The 24,981-nt window shown below is 42.0% G+C and overlaps 1 protein-coding gene across 1 annotated transcript; it reads right to left on the bottom strand.

Annotated features, from left to right (window-relative positions):
- Positions 1–1,049: 1,049 nt before the first annotated feature.
- On the bottom strand, positions 1,050–24,766 carry ISX (intestine specific homeobox). The gene is made up of 5 exons (XM_063394885.1): positions 24,492–24,766; positions 17,105–17,347; positions 6,609–6,760; positions 2,630–2,746; positions 1,050–1,939 (listed from the first exon to the last, which is right to left on the bottom strand). Exons 1-5 carry the CDS (start codon positions 24,661–24,663, stop codon positions 1,703–1,705), a joined length of 921 nt encoding a protein of 306 aa, XP_063250955.1. The 5' UTR covers positions 24,664–24,766; the 3' UTR covers positions 1,050–1,702.
- Between the last annotated feature and the right edge of the window lie 215 nt (positions 24,767–24,981).

The following is a 24,981-nucleotide window of genomic DNA, read 5'->3' as shown; positions in this document are numbered from 1 at the left end:
GACTCCCTCAAGCAACTCTTTGTCAGGTTTAAGATATGTTTGCCCAAAGCAATCCTGTATGTCTGAAGATCTGCAGAGTTGAGGATGTCCCAAGGACTGGTGTGTCCAACATGGTATTATGTGGAAACATCAGAGTATGAAACAATGTAAAAGAAGCATCCTAAGGTTCTTACCTCCATATCCTGACGAAGGAAAATGGTCATGTTGTGATTATCTCAGAATCCTCCTCTAGGCTAAAGAAACATTCATGCAGGAAGAGCTATCTCAATGCAGGTGCTGGCCTGAATCCCAAGGCTATTGTGCAAAGAGTCGTGTCCCTTTAGCTTTGGATTATGATGATGCCTATATTCCAGATAATCATTGCATAAGGACAATCCATATTCCAGAAACTGCATTAATGAGTGAACTGCACCTAAACTTTAGTGTGATCACTTTTTCTTCTTTAAAGTAAGCTCAAGGTCCTTAATTTGAGAGTGCATGTGTGTGTGGCTACAATGCAGTCATCTGAAGTTGCATGAGGTGAATACCACAACTAATTTGTGTTGATTTTAATCAATTAGGTGTTTAAGCTCTTTGCTGGAGCTGAAGTTTAGCCCTGTAGGAGTGTCACCTGAGTGTCCTTCAGGTGACTGATAAGATGACAGGGATGAAGATGATAGAGAATTCAGATCCAAGCAGGTATGAGGAAAAGGTCTTTTGGAAGACCTGTAAGAGTAAGGATACAGTGCAGACATTAGTGGAAGCAGGATTGGAACCTGAATAAGCAGAGGAGAAAAAAGCACCGTTTGCTGGAAGAGGATGAGTATTATGTAAATAACAGGGATAGAGACATTTTGTACATGGGCAGGCCGATCTCATTATTTATCTACAATAAACTAAACTGTGGGGTCATATCATCCTATTACACAAAGCAGAATTAACTTAGGCTGTCTTTTTTTGTTATTGTTTCTGCGGGAGTTTTGGAGCTTTCTTAATTTAGGTCAAAAAATGAGAGGCTTCCTCATAACCATTTTAATTAACCAGCTGAAGAATTCTCTTGCCCCCAGAGACTTGCAGTACCAAATCCAGAACTCAGACTGTCATATTTCAGCTCAGATTGTGTTTGTTCCCCTTTATTCAAGTCAAAAACACAGACAGCAAATCAACACCCCCCCTCCCCTCCTGCCATAGACTGCTTGAAAAAAAAATGTATCTTGAAAGTTTGATTTTTGACCTAAACATGTTCTTTGCAGCAGCCCAGTACATGAAGACCAGAATGTTTGAGGAAAGTGACCAAACTGCAGAGAAAAGCAGTTTTGGCTGGACCTTAGGCCTATGCACACTTTATCCCAGGCATCTTTCCTGTCCCAAGCCATCAGTGCAATAGGGTCAGCCAATGTCTTGTGGCTGAGTAAAATCCCAGTCCTTTTGCAGGGCTGCCTGCTGCAGTGTCCCTCTGGGGAGAGGCTGTCAGCTGAAAGGTTGGGTTTCCACGGAGTATGCTGCTCCTCAGGGAAATGAGGAGCTGCTTTCTGGTCCTTGGTACCTCTTGCCCACATCCATTGGGCTGTGGCAACTCCTGGCAGCACTACTCCAGCATGGTGACCTGGCACCATTGCCACCCATCATCCCAGCAGGTTTGTTCAAGGAGAGAAGCCCCACACCTTCACGGAGAACACGGGGAAAGGCATTTCCCAAAGGCCCCATGGCCCCATGTCCTCCTCTATGAGGAGCTGGCACAGATGCTGCTCCTTTCCAACTTGTGGGGTAGCAACGAGCTGTAAGGGGGCAGGACGTTGAAGACCAAGTATGGTTTTGGGAAGGGCAGCAGCTCCATGTGGTAGGGAGCAAAGGAGAGTGTGCTGGGCAGCCGGGCAGTTGTCAGCTGTCCTTGCAGTGGTGAGTAGTATCCCACGGCAGGAAAGGAAGCAGAGAGCTTTCTTGGCATCAAGCTAGGAGCCTTTCAAGAAAAAAAGCATAGTCTCAGGTGAATCAGTATGGACTTCTGCTTAGATGAATTTTACAACTAACCTTATTTGTTTCCTCAGTGCTCAGTAATTAAGAAGAAAAGTTTAGAAAAACAGACTTCCTAAAACCCAGTGGTGTGTTGTCACCCAGGACACAAAGCAATATACCCTTTTTTCTAGCCATGAAAAAACTCCTGTCAGGGAAAGAGCCTGTGTGGCAGCCTAAAAAATGACAGTTCTGGACTGCTAAAGCATAGGTCAAGGGCAAAAAGTGCTGGTCAGCCAAACCAGGGCTGGATGTTGTAAAGGGATACTGCCTGTAAAGGAGCATGGCTTTGTGGCTGCAAATGTCTTAGGTCCTCCTTTTCAGGAAATTTCTGATTATAAAGACATTGTGAATCAAAGTATGATTTACAGGGAAGTGATTCAGAAGCAAAATGGGGAAGGACCACCCTACAAGAGACACCTCACAGAATATTTATGAAACAGGTGTAATTCTGTGAAGAAATGTGTTATTTGATCAGTGGATTGATGGTGGGATTTCTTGTCATCACATTGCCAGTTTCGTCTCTTCCAGTGCTCCTTCACTGGGATAGTCCCATGGGATTACTGGTGAAGTGATTACCTGGTGGAGGATAGTTGGCTCTCCCTCAGTGGCTTTACACAAAGTGTCCAGTACTCACTGTGATATCAGACTTGGGAGCAGGAACAAAATCAACTTCTGTCAGATGCTGAAGGCCACCAAAGTTGCCAAACTTTTCATGTTTCCTCCACTTTGCTCGCTGATTCTGGAACCAGATCTGAAGAAAGTTAAGAAAGAAAAGGTACAGAAATTAGCAGAATACGAAGGAGGAATTTCTCACAGCCAACTACTTCCCCTAAACTCTGAGCATCAGAAAACATTGATCTCCAGCTCAGCAGAACCAGAGGCTGAATCTGAAGCAAACCTCTGGGTTTGACAGAGCACTTTTCACACTTTGCATAGCATATGGGATCTCTGGACTACCATGATACCCTGTTTTCTATTGTGGCTCACAGAAGAAATAGGATCACCCTGTTCAAGGAAAGACAGTATTGCAGGTTTTCCAAGGGTCTCTGGGGAGAGCAGATCCTTCTGTGGTCAGAGCTGTGCAGTGGTCAATGCACACAGCATTCTCTTTCCCCTAGATGGTGTGACATTTCATAACAAAGCTCTTCCACCCTGTTTCCAAGTGAATAGACTGAGAAAGGATCCACCTAGATGTTTTGCTGGGCTACAATGAAAGTCTGTCACCAGTGGAGATGTAGTAACAGGGTTCTACCTATATTTAGCTGGTAGCATTTGGAAATTCACATAAGGGACCTAAGTGAAAGACCCAAGGGGATCACTCAGCAATCTAAGTATGTTGTCTGCCATCTCTTTTGCACTGGAAAGCAGATAACTAATTTTCTCTGTGGAGTTTCTTTCATCTATCAGCTAATTTGACCAGTCTGCCTTCTAGCAGAGGCATAAATGTATTTACTGTGCAGCTGCAGTTGTGCATCTTGCTGCACTGCTGTGAAAAGGTAAAGCCCTCTTCAACTGCAGTTTCTAGCTTGCTAAGGTACTTGCTGTTTGAATGTAAGCAAGTGGTTCACATGAACACAAAGAGTTAGTTATTGAAGCCAGGTGCTATTGGATGTAAATACATATGTACTTTAAGCCAAATAATGAGCAGCTCAGTTATTTCTGCATCTCTCACCCAAGAAGTAATGGGAATATCAGGAGCCCTTTGCTATATTGCTGATAGTTAGAAGTATCTGGGGTTACTGACAGGACGGTTTTGTTTATCTGAGTTTGCATGTGTCTGGAAACTGCTTAGTCTGTACAAACTTCTCCATTCCTTTTCTACCACGCAGGAGTTATATGGTGAAACAACACCATTTAACACTCACAAAGTGATAGAGGGCAAAGGGGGCACTCCAGCCAACATTCAGTCTCTGAAACGTTCCTTCTAAAATATGCACATGGGATAAAGTTCTCATTTCATGGACTTACTTTTTTTTAACTAAAGAAAAAGATTTTAATGCTTCTCAGACCAAACTGCTCTTTTTTGCCCAACCAGCTCCCCAGCACCCTTATGTCTAAAATGATTTCTCAATACCAGCATGAGCTCTTTTTATTGTGTTTTAAACCAATTCCTCATGCTCTGTCTACCACAGATATAATGCCTTTATCAACCAAATACACAGAATCATACAACCATAGACTGGAATGCATCTTTTAAAGAAGATCTAGTTCCAATGCTTCTGCTGTGGGCAGGGACATCTTTCACTAGACCAGGTTGCCCAAAGCCTCATTCAGCCTGACTTTGAACACTTCCAATGATGAGACACCCACAACTTCTATGGGCAATCTGTTCCAGTGTCTTGCCAATCTCACCATAAAGAATTTCTTCCTCATACACAAAGCAAATCTACCTTCTTTTAGTTTAAAACTATCACTAGTAATTTCATAATAAGATAAATATTTTCATAATTTCACAAAAAGATGAGTTTGGCAGTGTCTATTTTCATGAATCAGTGCTGATAAAAATTAAATATGTTAAATATGTTATCTTTTCTTTACCTCTCCATTAACAGAGTATACAGTTCTTTTCACAGTTTTGCCAAAAATCAATGTTTATCTGACAGGCCAGTCATTATCCAGTTGTCCTGTTTACCCTTTAAATACTGACACAACATTAAATTTCTTCAAGGCCCATGGAATGGAATGTCTCTCATGCTCCAGAACTGATTACATATGAACACTGATGACCCAAACTACTTCTCAAGCAGTTTTTTCAGAACCACTAGAGGTAAGTTACTTAGATGTGTAGATTAAAAAATATCTGTCTGTAGCAGCTGCTGTTTAACATTATCCTTATAGAAAGTGTTGCCACCTTACCTGACATATTTCCAAGGACAGAGCAGAAATTATGACTGAACATCTTTGCCATTTATGCATTATCCTTGACAGTCCTACTGTTTCTATAAAGTAAGAGATCAATATAATTGATTGCTTTGGGTTTTGTTTTTCTGTTCTTAATTGACTTTCATTGAGATTTTGATTCTTAATTTTTCTGACCAAAGTTTTGGCCTGCAAACTCCTGCTTTTCTTATTTATTTTTTATAATTTTTTGTTTCTCGTGTTTACTCATACAAGATTCTTAATTTTTTCTGTGTAACACATGCAGTTATACAATTTCATCTATCCACTAAAGCTGTTTCACAGCAATCATAACTTTTTTCTTGATTGGAGGATTTTTCAGGGTTATAAAGGGTTTCATTTGGTCACCGAATGGTTGTTCACTTACTTTTTTGACAGTTAAGTTATATTTCTGAGGTGATTTGACTTGTCAAAACTATTATTTCAAAGCAGCAAGAGCAGATGCAAATTCTCTGTGTGCTATTTGATTTGTGTGACAAATGTGGTCAGTCAAAATTATAACTTGTAACTTGAACCTGAGTTGCTGCTAATTTTTAGTTCTGTGGCTGATTTCCCTTTATCAGGCAGGATGAGGTCAAAGACAGAATTTCCTGTGTCATGTATAACACTGTCTGAATTGGGAATTTGCCATCTGCACTTCATACATGAGGGACTTTTTATGTCTTTCATTTACATCTCAGGTTGATGTTTCCCATAACTCATTTTTATTTTTCCCCATACAGATTAATTTTTTTTAACAGAAACACGTCCATTCTTTCATGTGATTCACTGTTCTGTGGAGAACGCTGACTGGCAGCCCAGCTTGTGTTTTATGCTGTTGGAAATGCATTGTTGGTGTACTGACATTGCTAATGGGCATACTGTGGCAATGCAGGTCTAATTCTCCCTGTCTCCCTGTCAACAATGAAGCAATATTATCATGGCTAGTCAATAGTCCCAGGCATGTCATAGTCAACAAACAGCTCTGTGTTGAACTTTGATTGTTAGAGAGGGATATATGCAAAGAAGCACACCAATGAGTATAGCATTGGGGCAAGTACAGAAACTGCCTCATGCAAAAATCATCACTGCCGTGCCTGGTAGACAAAACCAAATGCCAATACAGAGTAGTATGTATATTTTAATGTAGCAGATTTCCTATGCAGTAAGAATTTGGGGTCAATTTTTAGCTCAGTCAGCAACATTATATTACAACTGGGGGAAACCAGACTAGTTTCTGTGCACTGAAATTACAGCCAGCATATTTATAGCCTGTGATATCAAAATACAGAACACTAAGAAGCACATCTATTTTGGCAACTATTCTCATATTTTTTGAGACTCTGTGGAAGATGGATGTGGATGACAGTTTGTACTGGATGAATATTAGCCTATAAATGGTTCATAAATGATTAATAAATATTTCCATAAGTGGCTGTTCTGTTGCTACAGAGTCCGACAGGTTGCTCATAACCATCTGTAACTCCTATTTGCTATGCATTTAGTATGCTTAGAGCTCCTGTTAACCCTTTGATTAATTCCATTTGGTTAGTCACAGCTGGGTGACAAATACTTCTTTCCCCATTTGTAAAAAGAGAACAGTGATACTGGCCTCATCTGCAGGGTAAGAGAGAGGTCATGTATCTCATTAGCATTGCCACCCAGGCATAAACTATTAAGAATGCCAAATAATGAATGAATTGCAGTGAACGTAGCCTTTTGGAGACACTCTGTACCTGAACTCTGGCTTCTGGGAGGTTTATCTTTGCTGCCAGTTGATTACGAACATGGACATCCGGGTAGTGAGTCACTTGGAAAATTTTCTCCAGTTCCTGGAGTTGCTCAGCTGTGAACGTTGTCCGGATTCTTCGTTTCCCTTTCCTCTCAGCTGTGAAAAACAAGGGAAGATATATTACTTTTTATAGGAAAAAACTACAGGACCACAAGAAGATTCAGAGATGCAGCAGTTTCTGTAAATTGCTCTGCAGTGGGGATGGCATCTACAACACCATCTAGGCATGTACTTAACATAGGTGACTGGCTCCTGGCATTCTCTAGCAGACAATGTGAATGAACTCCTTTATCATTAAAGGAATGAGTCAAAAGTGTCCATTTGCACAGCCAATTCCATGAATCCACTGCATGTCAACAGCTACAAACCCCTATGTATTTTAACCACACTAGACCTGCAATGAATTTGTCACCAAAGTCCTTCAGTACTGGATCACCCATTGACTGACTGCTGTTTTCTTCCCATACCATTCATACACCAGCAGGGATAGCCAGCTGTTTAAGTTTGCAGTTGCAAAGAAAAGGTATTTTTCTGACTGTACCGTTGTGGTGTGGGGACTTTCTAAACAAGCTTAATTGAAAGAACGTAATCTTAAGAATAAGGCCTTGAAACCCATGCGGAAGTTTGGGTGCTGTGAATTCCTAAGGAGACTCCTAGACTGCTCCATTGCTTCACCTGCTGTGGTGTGATCACAAAAAGTACTTCCCTCAACACTCCTATAGTGTTTTGGAAATGCCCTCATACACCAGGAAATTTTATTTAGATCATGAACTCTATACAGCACTTGATGTAAGTTAGAATGAGGTCTTGGTTGCTCCGAAATGATGCTGAAGGTCTTGCAAGGAAGAGGAAAAAGCAGCTGCAGAATGTGGAGTTCAGCCTCATCCAAAAGCTGGAATCTTCTCTGATGCACAAATGGAGTATCTTCCAGCACAAAAAGCCACACCCCAAGCATTGTGAATCACAGGGGTTTTTTCTACTGAGCTCAGAAAACTGCATCTGATAGGTGCATAAAAATTCTAATACTGTTTTAGTGACTGTGATGAGCTTGCTACTCAGTGATCTGAAGTAATTGTCAATGAAACCATGTTGTTAGAGAAAATTGCTATTATGAATGGCTGCTTTTGGTCTTCCACCATCTGATGACAACTAACAATTCATACTACATAACTAGAGGCATACTCTTTCTAATGGGAACAATTAACCAGACAAGGTTAGCTCAGCCCCTCAAAGAGACTTGGTACGTTTTCCCCCTTTTGTTCAGCCATTAGCATCCTTTGGAGGGCTAAAACAGTGAAAAGGTAACTAAACACCTAGGCTATAAAGTGGGCTCTGTGCCAACCAGAAAATGACATTTTTCGTTCTGTAATCAAAACCTCATTGTGACTCTGTTGACACAGAAAATAAGGATTAAAATATTCTGCTCATCAACTTGGTAGGAAGGAACCCGGACACGATACCACTGTGAATATTTCATCTTTTGTAAACCTTTTGGGGACTTTGAAAGGAAATCCATCATGCAAGAATAACGGAGGAGTGTCATTTATCATAAACACTGTCAATACTATCATGTCTCAGAAACAGCCTAATAAAGCTGATGTCCAACACAGTTAAACCTGTATCATTAGACTTTCTACCAGACTATCAAAGTACTACTCATTAAACTGCAGCACTGGCATCAGACTCAAGAGAAAAATGTTATTTCCACTGAATCTTGCTGGCATTACTGGGGCAGAGATTTGAAATGAGAAACATTTGTATGTGTTTACACTGAAGTTATAAAGGGCACCTTCTCCTAAGAAGCCCTGATTATGTTTACTTCAACCTTCTCAAAAGATTATTCTAAAGGGGGTTTATTGCTATATGCAAGAAAAGGGAAACATCAGTACTGACAGTAGAAATCTTAGAACCCTACATCCCCTGTAGATGAGATAGAGTTCCCAGTTCATAATGGTGTTTCTTGTTTGGAGGATTTTCACCTCACATTTACTATATGGCTTACTATATTCTGTCCTGCTGACATCTGAGAAATGTCCAGGACTAGAGAGCATGGCTCCAAAGAGTACAGGTGCATGAGTTTCTGGTGTATCATACCAGCTTCTTGGGTATGAAAATGACCCAGATAACTTGCTGATAAGCAAAAGAAACTCCCTATCAATTCACTCTAAATCCTCCACATTTTTCCTTCTGGAAAGGTGAACTGTGTTATATACAAGACTCTTATGTAAGGGGAGGGTCTGCACAGTGCTCAGCAGTATCAGTCCTACTGAAAGCAGACTTTGCAAAGCTGAAACTCATCACACTGAACAAAATACAGTAACATGAGGTCAGTTATGGGCCAGTAGAGACTGAAGGACAAACTTTGATTTTGAATAGATATGAATTAAATTGTTAACAAAATAGACTCCTGCTAACTAATCAAGGCTTTTGCCAGCAGGGAATATAGAAAAGTGTATTTTTTTTCAATAAGTAATCAGTCATTCTATTTTTAATTGTTTTAAAGACTATTAAGAAATGCAAAAAATCTGTGACTCTGTGTTAACATTTTCTCTTGCAAGATGAAACTTTTTCTGACTGTAGCTTTGATAGTTCTGTTTGCCTTGGGACCTCAGCTTAGAGATCCCATAGCAAACAACAGCATTCAGAATTACAGTCTAATAAAGAATGTGGGTGGAAGATGTAAGACTAGGAAATGTTGGAAGTGTAACTTTGGCTTTTCAAATGTGGCTCTAGAGTCTCTGGGGAAATAAGACTCTCTCTGAGTTTCCTGAGCTATTTTTTATGTAAAAGCCAGGGATATTCAAGTGTGCTTTTATGCTCTGTGAAAGTCATTTGCAGGTTAGTTGGCTGCTGAAACCAAGCCTGAAAATATGAGGCAGCTAAATATGTCAGCATTTTCAGATGCTTAGAGATACAGCTGTCTATACATGCCTTACTGTTGACATTGGAAGGGCCAGATTCCCTATGCTGATAAAGCAGTATAGCTCCTTTAAATTCAGTATCAGGCTCATTTGTCCTCTGCAGATCTGCTTTATTACTAGGTCAGACTTGGAGCAAGTTGGAACACATGAACTTTGTAGAAATAGAGATTCTTCTTGAAGGTGCACAGGGGAAGGATGAGATCAATAGCTACAAATTGCAGCAAGGAAAATTCTGGTTACATAATAGGTAAAAAATGTTTTCATCATGAGGGTAGTCTGGAGAGCCAGTAGAGGCTGTGAAGTCTCAGTCCTTGCAGATACTCTGAACTTGACTGGTCAAAAGCCTAAACCATCTGATTTAAGCTGGTCCTGCTTAGATCTGGTGTTAGTCTCCAGATGCCTCTCACAGCTTATTTTATTATGTAATCTCTGACCTCCAAATAACCACATAAATTAAAGCCCCCCCCCATCATTCCTTCCCTAAAAAAGTAAGGGAGCTTAGGGAATTAAGGCCTTAAACAAAGCTCAGCGCAAAGCACCTGATTTGCAATTGCTTATATACACAGCTTTAGCTTAGCATATTGCAGCTTATTTCCACTGTCCAGTATAACACAGTTTCAAGAAATTCGAGGCATGAGCAAATCAATACTGATGAACTACTGCTTGTAGAAGTTTGTTAACATTTGCAGTTTGTAAACTAAAAGCTTCATAGCTGCAATAATGCTATACTTGGGGCAAATTTCTTCTGGACCACATTCTGTAGTAGGCAAATCGTCTGTGGTACACCTTGCACTGCTGTTTCTTAGCTGTATTTCTAAACCAGCTAGAAAAATGCTGTCTCGGGGAGATCTCTGACACTGCACCCCCCCATTTGCACTTACCCCAGTAAGCACGACAGTGTCAAGCCCACTTGGGCCATACACTGGAGGGACAAGGAATTAAAAATGCAGGAGAAGGGCTGGAAATCAGTGCTAGCACATATTTGCCCTGAAGTAGGTAATCTAGGTAGATGAAGATTGGTGGGATCAGTTTATCTTGCAGCAATCTTTGTCATTTCTGGACAGATACCCTCACACAGCATGTGACACCCAGATCCAAAGATTCTGCTTCTTCTTAGACAAGAAGAAAGCAGTTACATAAGCAAACAAGTGGCTTTAGCTATATATCCTCAGAAACACATTTTTCTATGTGTAACAAAGTTGACTGTATCATTTGTTTCTCAGAAAGAAACTCCGGTGTGATGAAATAGAGCCTTATTATATCTGGTTAAGTTCTGTTTCGTCCTTTTTTTGCTCTTTTTCAGAGAAGTTCTTCTCTCACTCTCTCTCTCGCTCTCTCTCTTCTTTGTAATTCAGATATGTGGGTCTTCCAGCCAGTTCCTTCTTGTGGCTTTTCTGAATGTTGTTTTCTTGTGGTGACATTCTGCTCATGGCAGACAGCCCCATAGCAAAAAACTCCAGTTATTACAGAGTGCTGACGGCATCAGGAGAAAACCTGCTTGCCTGTATACACGGATGTGCCCATGACAGTCCCCCTCCTAGTTAAAGTGGTGGCTTATGGCTTTCAAAAGAGCTTGTGCTGCAGTGTTTAGGCATGAATATTGCAGTGTGGCTAATCTTTATTAAAGTGGTTTTTCAGCCTGAGAAGGACTTACACAGCCAATAAGGCTGATCCTAATTGGATAGGTACAATGTGGTCCCGATAGAGCCTCCTGCTAGGGAAACACAGCATTTAGCATCCAGCTGCTGCCTGTTCAGGCACTGCCAAGTTAATTCAGAGAAGCATAACTTGAACTTCTAAAGTCTTGACCTCCTCTCTTCAGTCCCAAACTCCCTCATATAGTTGCTTCTATACTGGTGCTGAGTTTGGTGTCTAATCACCTGACAGCATGACTGAAACGCAGAGAGGTACAGACTTCAGGGAGTGTGAGCAGGACTGCTAAAATACCAGCCTAGGAACCTATTTAGCCAGGCTGTACAGTGGTGGTCAGGGGAGTTTCTTAAGTCTGCTTGTCAGAGGAGCTGGCAAGGAGTAGACAGTATGTATGAAACCATTCATGTGGACAGTTTGTTGTGGAGGATCGTGCTCACCATCAACCTGAGCCCCTGGAGAATTTAACCTTTCCTGTCTGCCAGCAAAGTGATGACAGTGTTTACAAATGCTGCTGCCTGAAATGAGGGTGTGCATAGCTCTGGCACAGCCAGTGGCCAGCAGAATATCTGAGGGATGAAGCAGACCATCAGGTCTGTACCTAGGCCAAAGGGCCTGCATTCTTCATGAACTCCTTCAGGCCAATGTGGATTTGGGGTAGATGCATATGTAGGTTCCCCATGCAGCTAAATCTCAATCTTGACACTTGCCATATTCATTTCAGTAAATGTTTGCCATAGTCAAACCTCACCTTAAAAGCAGTGGCCAGCCTAAATCAATAATGGTTCTCACCAAAGAGTACAGGTTCCCCACTGCTCTCCCCACACTCTCTGGTCCAAAATCCTTGTGAGAAACCAGCCATTTGCAACAGGGAGAAAGCTGAGCTTACTTCAGGTTGCACAGACAGCCTGCTTTCTTCTTTATTCCTGCTCTTTGTGGTTATTTGTGCCTGCAAACATCTAGACCCCAATCAGGAATGTTTATTTACATCCCTGCCTTAGCTGTTTCCCCTTTAAGCATAAAGGACTTGCTAAAACAGTAGGTGAAAGACCTGCCCTTGATTTGAAAGAACAGTGATTAACAGTACCATATCCTGGGGCTTTAATGAAAAGTTCTAGGACAGTTTTGGAGAAGCCAATAAATACTCTTTAAGACCTCTGAAATAAACTAATCATGATGTGCCACCAGCTTTACAAGTGGTCACATTATACAGATTCGACTAGAAGGAACAAATTAACCTCTGGGTCCTGTGTAATGTACCCTTTGGATACAAAATTCCCAAGAAAGAAGGGGCTGCTTGAGGAAAGCATTGAATGTTAACATTTGCTTTAAATAAATAAAACTCCAGACCCAAAACCCATGAAGAAACAACACAAAAGGAATTTATGATAGTCCCCAGCTGCTGACAGCTTTGCTTTATTCAGTGCTTACTTGTACCAGTGAGACTTCTATGTGAACAGAGTTTGAAGGGTGAGAGTAAAGGATTCAGGTTTTATTTTAATATCCAGGGTGTCATTATAAACAGTCAGTCTTCAAAGAGGGAGAAAAAAAAGAATCAGCCCTCAACAATACCTCAAGTAAACCCACCAAAACAAGGTCAATGATCTGGGGTATTTCCAAGTGTATATAGAGGAACGCTGCACTTTAGAGACACAGGGCTGCAAGGACTATTCTCACAGATAAACAAAAGGCTGGTAAGACAGTTAATGGCAGCCAAATTATATATATGGGCATTTCTTTTTTTCTCTTGCTTTTCCTTTTCATTTAAAATAGTTTCCTTTTTTTCTGCAGAACAATGGGATGCTTGTGCTCTTTCTCACAGTCCTATTGGCATATTCTGGGCAGCTGATATTTATCTGGGCTTGTGATCGCACAGTGCTTGTTGCACATTGTCTCTTGGGTGTTTCAAAAATGCATTAAGATAAGTCAGCATATTGGGGGAAAGACTGTTCCGTGAGAGATAAAGCACGCTGTTTCACGGGGGTACATGGTTTTGACCATATTGTCCACAAATGAACAGTACAAATGAATTTATGACTTCAGAGAAAACATAAACATTGAGCTAAGGATGTCTGCAACTGGCATCAGTAGAGGGGACATGACTTATACTGGAATTCCTCCAGAACTGAGATTATCTCTACACTTTCTGTTGTCTTTATGAAAATTGCCACCAGAATTCATCAATATGCTTTGGGATCACAGATGTTATCATAACAATAAAACAATTAGATTAATAAAAAGATCTCTGAGCTCCCAATCAGCAATGTGCAGAGGATTTCTGTGACGGAAATATTTGGGTGATGTTGACTCATTGGGGCAGCCTCCTCTACAGCAAATAATCTGTGATGTCCTTGAATTACTGCCCAGAGAAGAAATCTCACAAGACCGGACATCCACCAGTGTCTGAAGGTGATGCTGCTACCTGGCTTCTCCAAGGCACCGACTGCTCCTTTGCTTGAGCAGCAGACTGGAACCATTACCTGCTGGGCACACACACAGTGCCTTTGGATGTAGTTACAGTGCACATCCACCCAATGTGCACAAGCAGACCCAGCATGTGTAAAAGAAATTGAAAAACAATTGCCCAGAAGGAGTCAAACTAGGCTGGGATCTTGTACTTGGCAATCTCCACCGGGAGCTGCCGCAGGTCAGGCAGGCATGGGGGTATGTTATCCTCTCAGGCTCCAGTGCTCCACCCTTCTGAACTGGCAAGCTGAGTCCCAGGGAAGTCAGACAGACAAGAAAGAAGTAATTAAAAGGAAAGTGGGAGCTCAGGATTTGGGTGTTTACAGAGACACGTTGCTGAGAGGCTGACCAACAACCACAAGAGTTTGCCCTGCTTTCTCTGAAGTTTTGAATACATTAGCAGTGAAGGTGGTTGCACATGGCAAAGGGGCGGCAATGACTCATCTCACAGACGCTGGCTCAGAGTCTGAACCTGCAGCTCCAAAGTAAGGCTTCCTTGGAATAATCTCCCTCTTAAACAGATTTAATCAAAGCGGTTTCTCCTTCCAAAACAGGCTTTATCAATGCTGCTTTCCAAGAATCCAGGCTTTCTGAAAAGGCTCTGCTGAGCTTTTCATTCAGAAGGCCACAGGTGAAAGCATACAGCATTCAGAATTAAGGTACCCAAATTCAAATAAGGGTTTATAGCAAAACTAAATGCCAGCAAAACTAAGTGTCAGCATGTCTCTAGCATATGAAGGCTCTTCCTTTTTTGCTTACAATGCAGCCTCTAAGTTCAAAGTACAAGAGGCATTGCTTCCTGCAAGTGGTTTGTGATAAGGGCATAAATCTATTTAGCTTAAGTGACACTTCATTTCTAAACCGCTTAGGGGCAGAAGCCATTTTGTGGGAAAAGAAAAATTTCAGGGAATTGTTACAGGGTTTCCTGGAAATATGCTCCACATCCCTACTCAGGGTCACAGTCGGGGTGCTCTTGCTGTCTCAGACCACATGCCCATGAAGGAGGCTGTTGTTGAAGCCTCCTCCTCTCCTTTCTCCTCCTATACAAAATAGCACCAAAGCCCAGCCCTCCTGCCTCCAAGGTGATTGTATAGCATGCCTGATTTCTTCTATTCCCTGACAACTAAACAGATGTGTCTGTCTAGATAGAGCCCAGGGCCCTTCCTCACAAATCATGAACGTATTTTACATCAACAGCTGTGTGCTGAGAGAGAGAGGTGAAGGAATACCCCACCAAGGGCTTCTGATGTCTTTTAACATCAGAAAGGTCTTCTGCTGCTGAGGCTGGTGCTGTTTCTCTGAGTGCTTACAGGCATCATTGATGTGGGTGTGAGGCAGGTGCTGGGGACACCTCCATGGATATGCTAAGGGCATTTGGGACTGCCAATGTGCCTTGTTAGAGGACCCATAACTGACCTGTAGCTGCCATGCCAAAAGCATGTCTGAAGCACCCCAGAGCTGACAGGTGCATAAATAGAAGTCTGTTATCATCTTGAGCTGTCAGCAGGACTACAGACTGCTTCCAAGGATGGTGCAGTCTGCCCTTCCTGAAGGTGTTGTTGCTGACTTTGTCTGAAAGAGGTGCTACCTGCCACAGGCAGAAGCAGGAGAAAAAGAGCTGCCAGCTCTTCCCCAGTAATGTAAAGTCGAAGAAGGAGGCTGAAACTTGAGATACAGGAAAGTATCTTAGCCCAGGCCTTCAGCTCTCTGCTAGGAATGACATAGTGCATGAAGGGATCTGAAACATCATTGTTTGCATACCATGGGGAAAACGTCAATCCAGTGCTTTAAGATTATCCCTCCTTCTTCAGCCAGTTTCTATCAAAGGCTTGGCAACTGCAGGAACCAGTAGCCTAGAAAATGGCAGATCATTAAACCTCTGCTTGTCTTCAAAACCTCACTGCAACCAGGGAACAGAAGGATTTTGTTTAAAATGCCTTTAAAATGCACGTTGCCATTGAAGGGGACTGCTCATGTTGGCTCAGTTTTGTGTAGATAATTACATGTATCTTCCCCTGCTTTACTGATGAGGCTGATACCTACCATGGTGCTCATCAATGAAGCTAAGTGCCAAGTCAGGATATCCACCTCCCAGCTATGGTCTGATCCTCCTGGCTGGAGACTCCCTCACATGTGAATATTCTACTTTTATACTCAGAGGCAACTCTGAGAGCCAGATACATACAGCCCTGGCTCTTCTATCAGGAGCCCCCATGATTTAGCCCTGCTGTCATGAGCTGTGTGCAGCTTACAGGGCAGAGGAAAGCTAAAATTTCCAGTCATCTTACAAGGCTTCTCCCTGCATCAAGACTGATGGCTGTCTTGTGCCAGAGGAGGAGGTGACAGCAGCTTGTCACAAGACTCATGTATACCATGGCAGCAGTGGCAGAAACAAGGATTTTCTTTCAAATATATGTCACAGAAAGTGTTGTTTCTCCTGCCAGCTTGCAGAGAATGGAGCAAGGATGATGTGTGGATCTCAGGAAAGCCAGCTGAGTAACCCTACATCTGCCATCCTCAATGGACTTAAATGAAGTGCCTTCTTTTTCTCTTGAGTAAATAATAACAGATTATGCAAAAAACCCCTTTGTGCTGCGTCTGAAAGCCCGTTTTCTGGAGTGTAGTATGAATGTCTTTATTTACATTTCCTCAAACTCAAAGAACTTAGAGGAATTTTTGTCACATGCTGCTAATTAATTGCCATCTGTCTGTTAGGAACTTGTCTTATTCAGGTACCACATATCCTGCTTAGCCAAAAGTCTCTGTGCAACATACTGGAAAAGGATACTTGTGTGGTCCAGTGCTTTGCCTACGAGATAGACTGCCGTTTACCAGTGCTTATAACTAATTAAATTAGCAGATTCACCAACATGGCCAGAATTGAAAATTGTGCCTGACACATCCTGCCAGATCTATGGCATGTCGCCAGTTTGCCTGTGTGCATGCTGATGACCTCTTCATCACCTGTACAGTCGGTCCAAGGTGTACAGAATACACGAAGCTGACTCAGCTTATTCATCAGCTTCTCTCTCCACGTTGTGCAATGCACATTTTCCAAGAAATGAGCATTGCACAACCCTGGCAGTGAGGCTCAGAACATGGTAACTCCTCACACCCCAAGCAGGAGAGCAATAAACACCCAAAGCAGTCCCTACCCCTAACATTGGTAGAGCTGGTAGGACTGAGCTGGAACTTTCGCTCAGATAGTGGCTCTTCACTCTTTTGATGACAAGAATGAAGAACCATCTCTGTGACTCATCCAGGAGCTATGACCATCTACTGTGACTCAGTCAATGGAAACATTAGTGATGTCTGTTGCTTGGTATCACCATGTACATAATTGTAAGATAACAGTTGTGTTTTGGGGCATTGAAGGGGAAAGTCTGGATGTAGAAGCACTCACCACGAAGTGGATGGTCCACTGGGAAACCACATAGCTGATCTTCCTCTTCCTCGTGTTTTCTTTTGCCTTCCAGGTGTTCATGTCCTGTGTCCTCGCCCAGGAGGGACACTGGGTTGGCAGTGGGTCTTCTGCAGTGAGTTGCCTGCACTCTCCTTGCTTTGGCCATGGGTGTAGCACATGTGGTGCGAAGAAGCATTTTGGCTGAAGGTAAGTCACAGTCAGACTGACTCCGGCTGCTGGAATCTGTGAAGGACACAGCACAAGACAACTGCGAATAAAGTAGCCACTGTTCAGTGCACCTGCCAGTTTGTGTGAAAAAGTGGTATGGATACTGTACCATTCAGACCTGATCATATTTGAAATGGCCCTAACCCTTCTGTGCTGTACTTCAATGCCAAGATTACCTCATGTTGCAGACACAAGATCTCGGTGAATTTGACCCCCAAACCTTGCGTGTTGTCTGCTTCCTTCCACCTTGAAACTTTCAATGGTCTTTATGAGAGATTTTTGAAAAAGGACTATAACAATAAGGAGACATAACCAGAAGATCGAGAAATCTCAGCTTCCCTGTCAGTATCCAAATCAGTGGCTGCCTTTTTTGAAGAACCTGGAAGCAAAGTGGGTATTGAGCTGCTCTGTAAATCTGTCAACAAGATTGCCATGGAATTTGCTGGATGCCAAATGCTTTTAAAAGCCTGGTCCTTTCTTAAATGTCCCTATAGGTTCATCTACCCTATAGGAAAATGGGCCAATGAATAGGCTAAAAAGTCAGTGTCTTCCCTAATTCAGGTCCCTCTGTCCTTTCTTCTCCATCTAGGCTGCCTGCTGCTCTGATTTAGGCATTGGACAATTCTAAGGGCAGCCTTTGCCGAGGCTGTCAACATTTCCTCTCTGCCTTTATGACAGGTGATCCTGGTGGTATCTAGGGAGGTACTGACAGCCAACTCATCTTTGTGAAATCACCTGCACCCTCTTGTTAACAGGACAAACAAGAGAAGCATGTGTTGGCCTTTTTCATGAAGTGCAGCTGAAACATTAGCTTAGATCTGAGCAAGGACATTATAAACAATCTCTAAGGTAACCTCAGCAGCAACCAGTGATGACATGTGCTAGGACACCTGACCCCAAATGCTGATGAAATTGGCCCCATAAGCCATAATCTTTTTTCAGCCATGGTGTTGCCTAGTTACTAACACCATTACCTCAGTGCATAGCAGGGGCACCACAAAGACCTTCCAGATGACTTTTCCACCTTCAGGAATGTAGTATGAGTTCTTACTCCTCCTTATAAATGTAAAGAGACTTTGCAAAGCCATGCACTGAAATATACCATGCTGGGAAGCCTCGAGGTTTACAGCAGTGGGCTGCCTGTGGCTGTTAGCGTCCCAAGAGAATTACTCCGAACATCCCACTCTCTACTTCCCTTTTCAATATTACAGCCTTGCCATAAACCCTGATGCTAAATGTTTATGTGCTGCCTTTGATAGTTGCAATCATGGCTCAGTTGACTCTTCAGAGACAAGACATCTGTGTCTGTGCTGCTTTAATGGCAAACCTAGAATTTGCTCTAGTTCTCCTCCCCACCTGGATTTCTTTTCTTGGAAAGCCAGAGTAAAAGGTAACACATAACCATAATGTACCCATTGGGAATTTAGGTTTCATAGTTTGCATGGTCTGGGAGCAAATATGACAGTACAGGTTTGTCTGCTATTATTGCCAAAGAATATTAAAATTCTAATGTAATAATGGACTGCACTCCTGAGCAGTCTCCCACATTTAGGCTCTAGGATTTGCTGTACCTGTGGTCCCCTCTCCCTTCTCATATCTGAGTGGCAGCAGATGTGAACCACTACAGGCTGTACTGGAAGAGGCTTCACTTTTTAATATACATTTTACATATATATGTATATATATTTCTTTTATATATATATGTTGTCATGTTTGGCATTGGCAAATCATCTAACTTTTTAGACTTTTTAGAGACTTATTTTCTCAAACAAACAAGTTCAATTTAAAAGCAATGATAATTATAACGTCTGGAGACAAAGTACACAATTCTGATCTGCCCTCACTAAGAGCCCACACAATAGGAATTTTATAGAGGGTTAACACTTACATGAAGAAACCTAAGTTGTAAGCATTCCAAAAATTAGCCAAAGCTTCATTTCAATAAAGAATAATTGTTCAAATATTATCTATTTAAAGTATCATCAATCTTTGAGTAATCTTTTCACGTCTTTATTACTTACATATAACTTTCCTCCCCATAATTTTTCCCTGAGATGCTTACATACCCCAGTGATGAGCACAAGTTACATATAAGCACAGATAGAGCAATTACAGACTGAAGTAGAAAGAACAGGGGGAAAATGGAAGACAGTCCTAGGCAGATGGGAAAATGCCAGTGTCTCTGTGAACTTGTGAAAAGGAGTGGAAGGATCTGTTGTTTGAGATCAAAGAAATATGAACCTCATAGATAGGCTGAATGGATCCAGGAGTTTTTCTGGAGGATAAGAGTGAAGAGATACTGAGTTTACAGCACATAGATGAGAGTTAGGAGCCCCAGTTGTGTCTGCATTGCAACCTTCTTTGGTAGTGTGGTGTTTGTGTTGTGGTGTTAGTTGTTCTGACCAAGTAAAGAGACTGCGTGAAGTGGTTGCTCTTTAGGCTAGCTTGAATTTTTATTTGGTACACATTCATGTGACTGCAGCAGGGAGGTCTGAAAAACAGCTATGAACTGGCATGGGACAAAATTTCCTCCTGGGAATGTAGTTTTCTTTTTTTTTCCCCCCAGGGACAGCAATGACATTTCAATCGAGCACAACATGAGATACTTGTTACTGTCATGCACAGAAATTACTTTGACTTGTGGCTCAAAATGGCCTTTTTGTCTTGACTTTCAGTTGCACAAGAAAGGATGGACAATTTCAGCCAAGATAGCAGGGTTTCAATTTGAAAGCAGGAGGTTATTTCAGATGACCTAAGTTCCATTTAAACCTTGTTGTGTAATCACTGGAGAGTGACAGACCTGTGGAGGCACAAGGTTGATGATTTTAGGGTCCTACTAAGGCTCTGAACAAGGAAGAGCCTGTCACTAAGAAACGAAATTATCTTTGTATTGTGTTGTTTTTCTGTTTCTTCTACATATTTTTCTTTCCTATTCTTTTGCTTTCCAGGTTTATTGGTTTTCCTTGTAATAGGTGGGGTGGATTGGTCTTATTGGCCAGATGGTATCTGTTCAGTTACATTCCTTCAGTTTGTTTCCTCTTTAGTGATAAAGCTGGGTGGAGTGTTGCTGAAGGTGAACAATCACCATATTGACATTTGTGTGTGAAGTGGTGGTTGTATTCCTAATAATTTGCATATCCTTAACATGATGGGGCATAACACAGAATGGTGAAATTACCATATCTGTTACTGCTTTCACTATTAATTTCCCAGGTGTAACACTCTCATCCTAAGCTTTCCCTAACTTGATAAAGGATCTCCTGTTGGTGAAACCTCACTGGCAGAAACCAGGTGAGTAATGAACAATCACTTCAGATGTAATTTCAAGTACATTAAAATCAGGTTCCTAGGAATTTCAGTTGTTCCTAGGAACAATTTTTTTTTCTGAAATAGTCCTGATATTATTTTGTGTTTTAAATGAAAAAGTTGGCACAAGGAAGGAGGTCAGCACTCACTGGGAGTTTGTGTTCCTTGCAAAGGCAATGGTTACCCTTTCTAGGCATTGTGACAAAAGATTGAGAGGAAAAGCACAGATTTCATACTAAAATGTCTTCTTGTCCATTACTTTTTTTTTTTTTTTAATTTGGTAAGAGGCTTTCAAAGGTTCGAACAGGCTTTAACAGCTGCAGCTCCAGGAGCTCTAGCTGTTGTGTTTGTGCAGTGAACTGCCCTGTGACTAACACTGCAACTGGGAAGCCAAATGCTTCAGAGAACACTGCACACTCCTTATTCCAAGTCTCACTGGAATTACACTCAATAAAACATATGAACTTAGGAGTCAGGCCCAGAGATCTTCCCACACACAATCAAGCCCCAGCTTTTTGTGAGGTGCTTGCACTGTGTATCACAACATCCCTTTTGTCAGAGACTCAGAATAATTTGTTAGAATCAACTTCTAGAAGTCATCTGGTCCAGCCCCCATGGGTTTTCTTGAGAATCTTGGTTTGCACTCCTCATTTAGAATCATAGGTTGGAAAAGACCTTTAAAATCATTAGAACCACCAAGTCCAACCATTTCTGACATTCTGCACCTTCTGCTCCCCAGGTCCCACCCATCTCCCTTCAGCTCATAATGGCTGGATTTAGACTCCAGGACAAGTGTGATCTTGGTACTGAGACTGTCTACATCAGATGGTAATTTCTGCCCTCAGTATTTACCTTATAGTAGCCTGTGTGGTGCTATCTGGATCTTCCTGTCTCTCATATGAATCATGGCTTTGATCAGATAAATATCCTATGGGATTGTGGTGAATATTCTTAAAATCCACAGTAAGATATAAATAAGCCTTGACCTGTAGTACTTCCTTCTTTGCTGCTGCTGAATTGTAATGAGAAAGCAGTTGGATTTGTATCCCATCTTGGAATTTCCAGCAAGTTCCCTAGCTCATTTCAGTTCCCTGATCTTGGCCAGCACTGAGCTGTACTAGATATGGCTGATTATTTACACATTTTTTTAATGACAGTGTTATATGGCATGAAGCTGAACGACTTGGAATACAGCAATTATCCCAAGATATATAGCACAGGGCATTGCACTTCTGAAAGAAATATAACTTATCTGAATAAATCACAGTTTTGCTCACAAAGCAAAGGGTAATAAACTTAGGCACCACATTCTTAGGTAAGAAACAAACAATGAAAAGGTTTTATTTTCATTTTTTTAACTTCCTTGATCAATTACAAAAACAAAGTACAACATCATTTTGGAAGATTTCTACAGCTTTCTTGTTTTCCTACTTCCAGTAACAACGAAGTGAATCTTCACTTATATATACTGTTTTTATTAGTTAATATTTTGCATTATCTTAAGTTTATGAATCCAGCCTTGCTTTCTAGCAGGGGAGAGAAGAGTCACTATATTCTCTTGCTACAGCTACTGTCTCTCTCTGGTGTGAAGGTGGTGAAGCAAAGCCAAAGGCAAAGCCTGGCGGTTCTGCATTGCTTTCAAGATAAAAAACTGACTGTATGCTCAGGTGGAGCAGTTTGGGGTGAGGCTGTGCTGGCAGTGCAGTCCCAGGAACCAACCATGTCCTGCAGGCAGATTTGTCAGACCCTTGTGCTTGCAGTGGCCAAGACACACTTAGCTAAGACACACAGTGAGACTAGGCTTCAACATACAGATTGTGAAAAAGACTTAATATAAAAAAGTCCTGTCTCTGTTCCCAGAGAACACTCACATTGAAATGCAGTTCTGTGGCCCCTGTTGAGAACAAGCACTGACTGAATTTTCAGTGGTGTTATTTGTCTCACTTTGTATCCAGTGGCACAAAATGACTGCCATGGGCCCTCAGGAAAGGATGTTCAGATCACAAAACCACACTGCCAGAGCTCACAGCAGCATTCCTCCTCCTTCAACAACCTGGCACTTGTGCTCCTTTGGCACATGGGCCCCACTGCACCAGCAGCAGCATCAGCCATGTCCTTGTCCATCCCTGCAAACTACCAAGTTCTTGCTTCTTTCAGGACTGGTTGTCCAGTTCCAATTGGCAAAAAGCAGCTTAGGGAAACCTCCAAATGGTCCAGTCCTACCATAGTACCAGTGGTGAAACAAGCAAGCAATGCTTGCCAAAGCCTTCAGCAGCCTCGTTTTTGAACAGCTTCTTCTTTGAGCAGGAAGTGTACCTCCAGATGACCTGGAGAGGTCCTCCCAAACCCCAGTTATCCTATGGTTCTGGGAGAACCAGCAGAACGCTATCTCTCCTCCTCACACACAAGTTTCCATGGAAAGCTACAGTTACTGGCACAAAGGCAGCAGTGCTATATTCATCCCCAAAGCTGTGAGGTGAGTGTTGGGCTGACTGCTGCATGGTGAGGAGATGAGTTATCCTGTGTCACAGATGAACAAAAAGAAGCCCAAACCTTGTGCAAAGCATGACTGAATCAGTGTTAGGGTGCTTAAGTCCAACCCCAGTAACTAATGTTACACTAATGAGTAGTTTCCTGCACCATTAGGTCTTGTTTGCTTTCCAGTCCAGGTGGGTATCCTGGATATAAAAAGAGATGAAACTGCAAAAAGGCATGGCTTCTTGGTCTGACAGGTTTTGGAAAAAGATTCTCTACCCTAACTAATGGGTGGTTCATCCAGTGTCCTGGGAAATGGGGTCCTGATCCATGAAAAGATGTCTCTATATTACAAAAAATAAAGTATAGCATTAAGCTTTGATGAAAGCAGTTGAGTAAGAGCTGAGTGAAAATTTTGTGTCAAAACTACAGGTCATTTTTTGTTTAAGTGGATCTGCTTGTATACATAAAATATCTCTGTTTCATGGAAAATGCAGATTGAAAAAGATGAAAAAAGATACTAAATCCAGAAAATGCTAGATGTTGTTCTTTGTTTAACGAAAGGAGAAAATTTCTGTGGGAGTAAAACTTCACTCAAGGCCAGAGTAACTAAACTGTGAACACTGAAGTCAAAAAGTCTAATGCACTTGCTGGTTTGCTAAGATCAAAGTCATGCCAAGTTTTCTACCAGCTGTTTATATTTAGTTCATGAAAGAACCTAGTGTCCATGATGATAAGAAGAAATGATTAAACATATATGCTTTCTCTTTTCTTATTCCAGCAATTGGATTCTACCACTCCTATAGCTACCATTACCCTTACAGATCATTTCACCTGCTTAAGGGTGAGTGGTCAAATTTATCAGAAAAGGGTGCTGATATGAGATTTGGCTGTAATTCCAGACAACAACCAACTCTTGATATAAGTGAAACTCTAAAAATTTTAAGTTGCAGCAGTCTTACTCTCTTTTCCTGAGTCTGAATACCTGTCCTTGTTATGGCAGGCATTTATTTGTCTTCCCCCTCATCAGATAACAAAAGTATTGGTTTTTTTAAATGAAAGATGCTGTATTTTTTACAATAAGCACTCCTCACTGAGGAGAGCTGCCTGAAATAACTTTTCAGGTTGCATACTCACCTCTCCAATGACATTGGGGCTTTACAATGTACAAAACCCCGGTCCAGTCTACTGAGAGGTTGAAAGCAAATTATTTTAAAAATATTATTTCTGCATATATAATGAATGATTTATACCTGATAAGGGAAATCCCAAATTCCTACAAAAGTTAAAGAGTAAATATTCTACATAATTAAACCTGACAGCTCTAGGGATCAAAAAGCAAGGAGCATTTTCATTAAGTGTTATAACTGGTACTTACCAAAGGCCACCGGTGCCCCTGCTTTTAGGGACGGAGGACTCTCAGCGTAGCTATTTCTGTTCCTGGTTTCACTGTTCAGGGCAGTGCTGGCAGAAGGTTTCTTTAGTATTTCCTCAATGGAGAAGGACAGGCTGGGCTTCCTCTGTGCAGCAGACACCCGGGGGTCCGTCATGTTCCTGCCGAAGTGGCAGTGGCACACGGAGTGCTGTGGCGCTGCCCTGGCCCTCGGAGCACCCCGAGGAACATGCGGCTGGGATGGTGCGTGTCCCTCCCACCCACGCCCGGGTGACCGAGCCTGGGAGGAAGAACAAAGCGACCCGCGACCCTGCGCACACGCCTGCTCCTCGCTGCTGCTCGCCCTGGGACCAGGACCTGCTCTCCCTGCGCCTGGGGCAGGCAGTGTTAGAAGGGGGGGTTAAAAATCTTGCCAACCCCACCCACTGCGGAGCATTCCTGCTGCCTCTCGGGTCTGCGGAGCTCTGAACGATCG

The sequence above is a fragment of the Prinia subflava genome, chromosome 4, assembly GCF_021018805.1.
Source record: "Prinia subflava isolate CZ2003 ecotype Zambia chromosome 4, Cam_Psub_1.2, whole genome shotgun sequence".
NCBI classification, from domain to species: Eukaryota; Metazoa; Chordata; class Aves; order Passeriformes; family Cisticolidae; genus Prinia; species Prinia subflava.
This window is presented reverse-complemented; position numbering and strand designations above follow the sequence as displayed.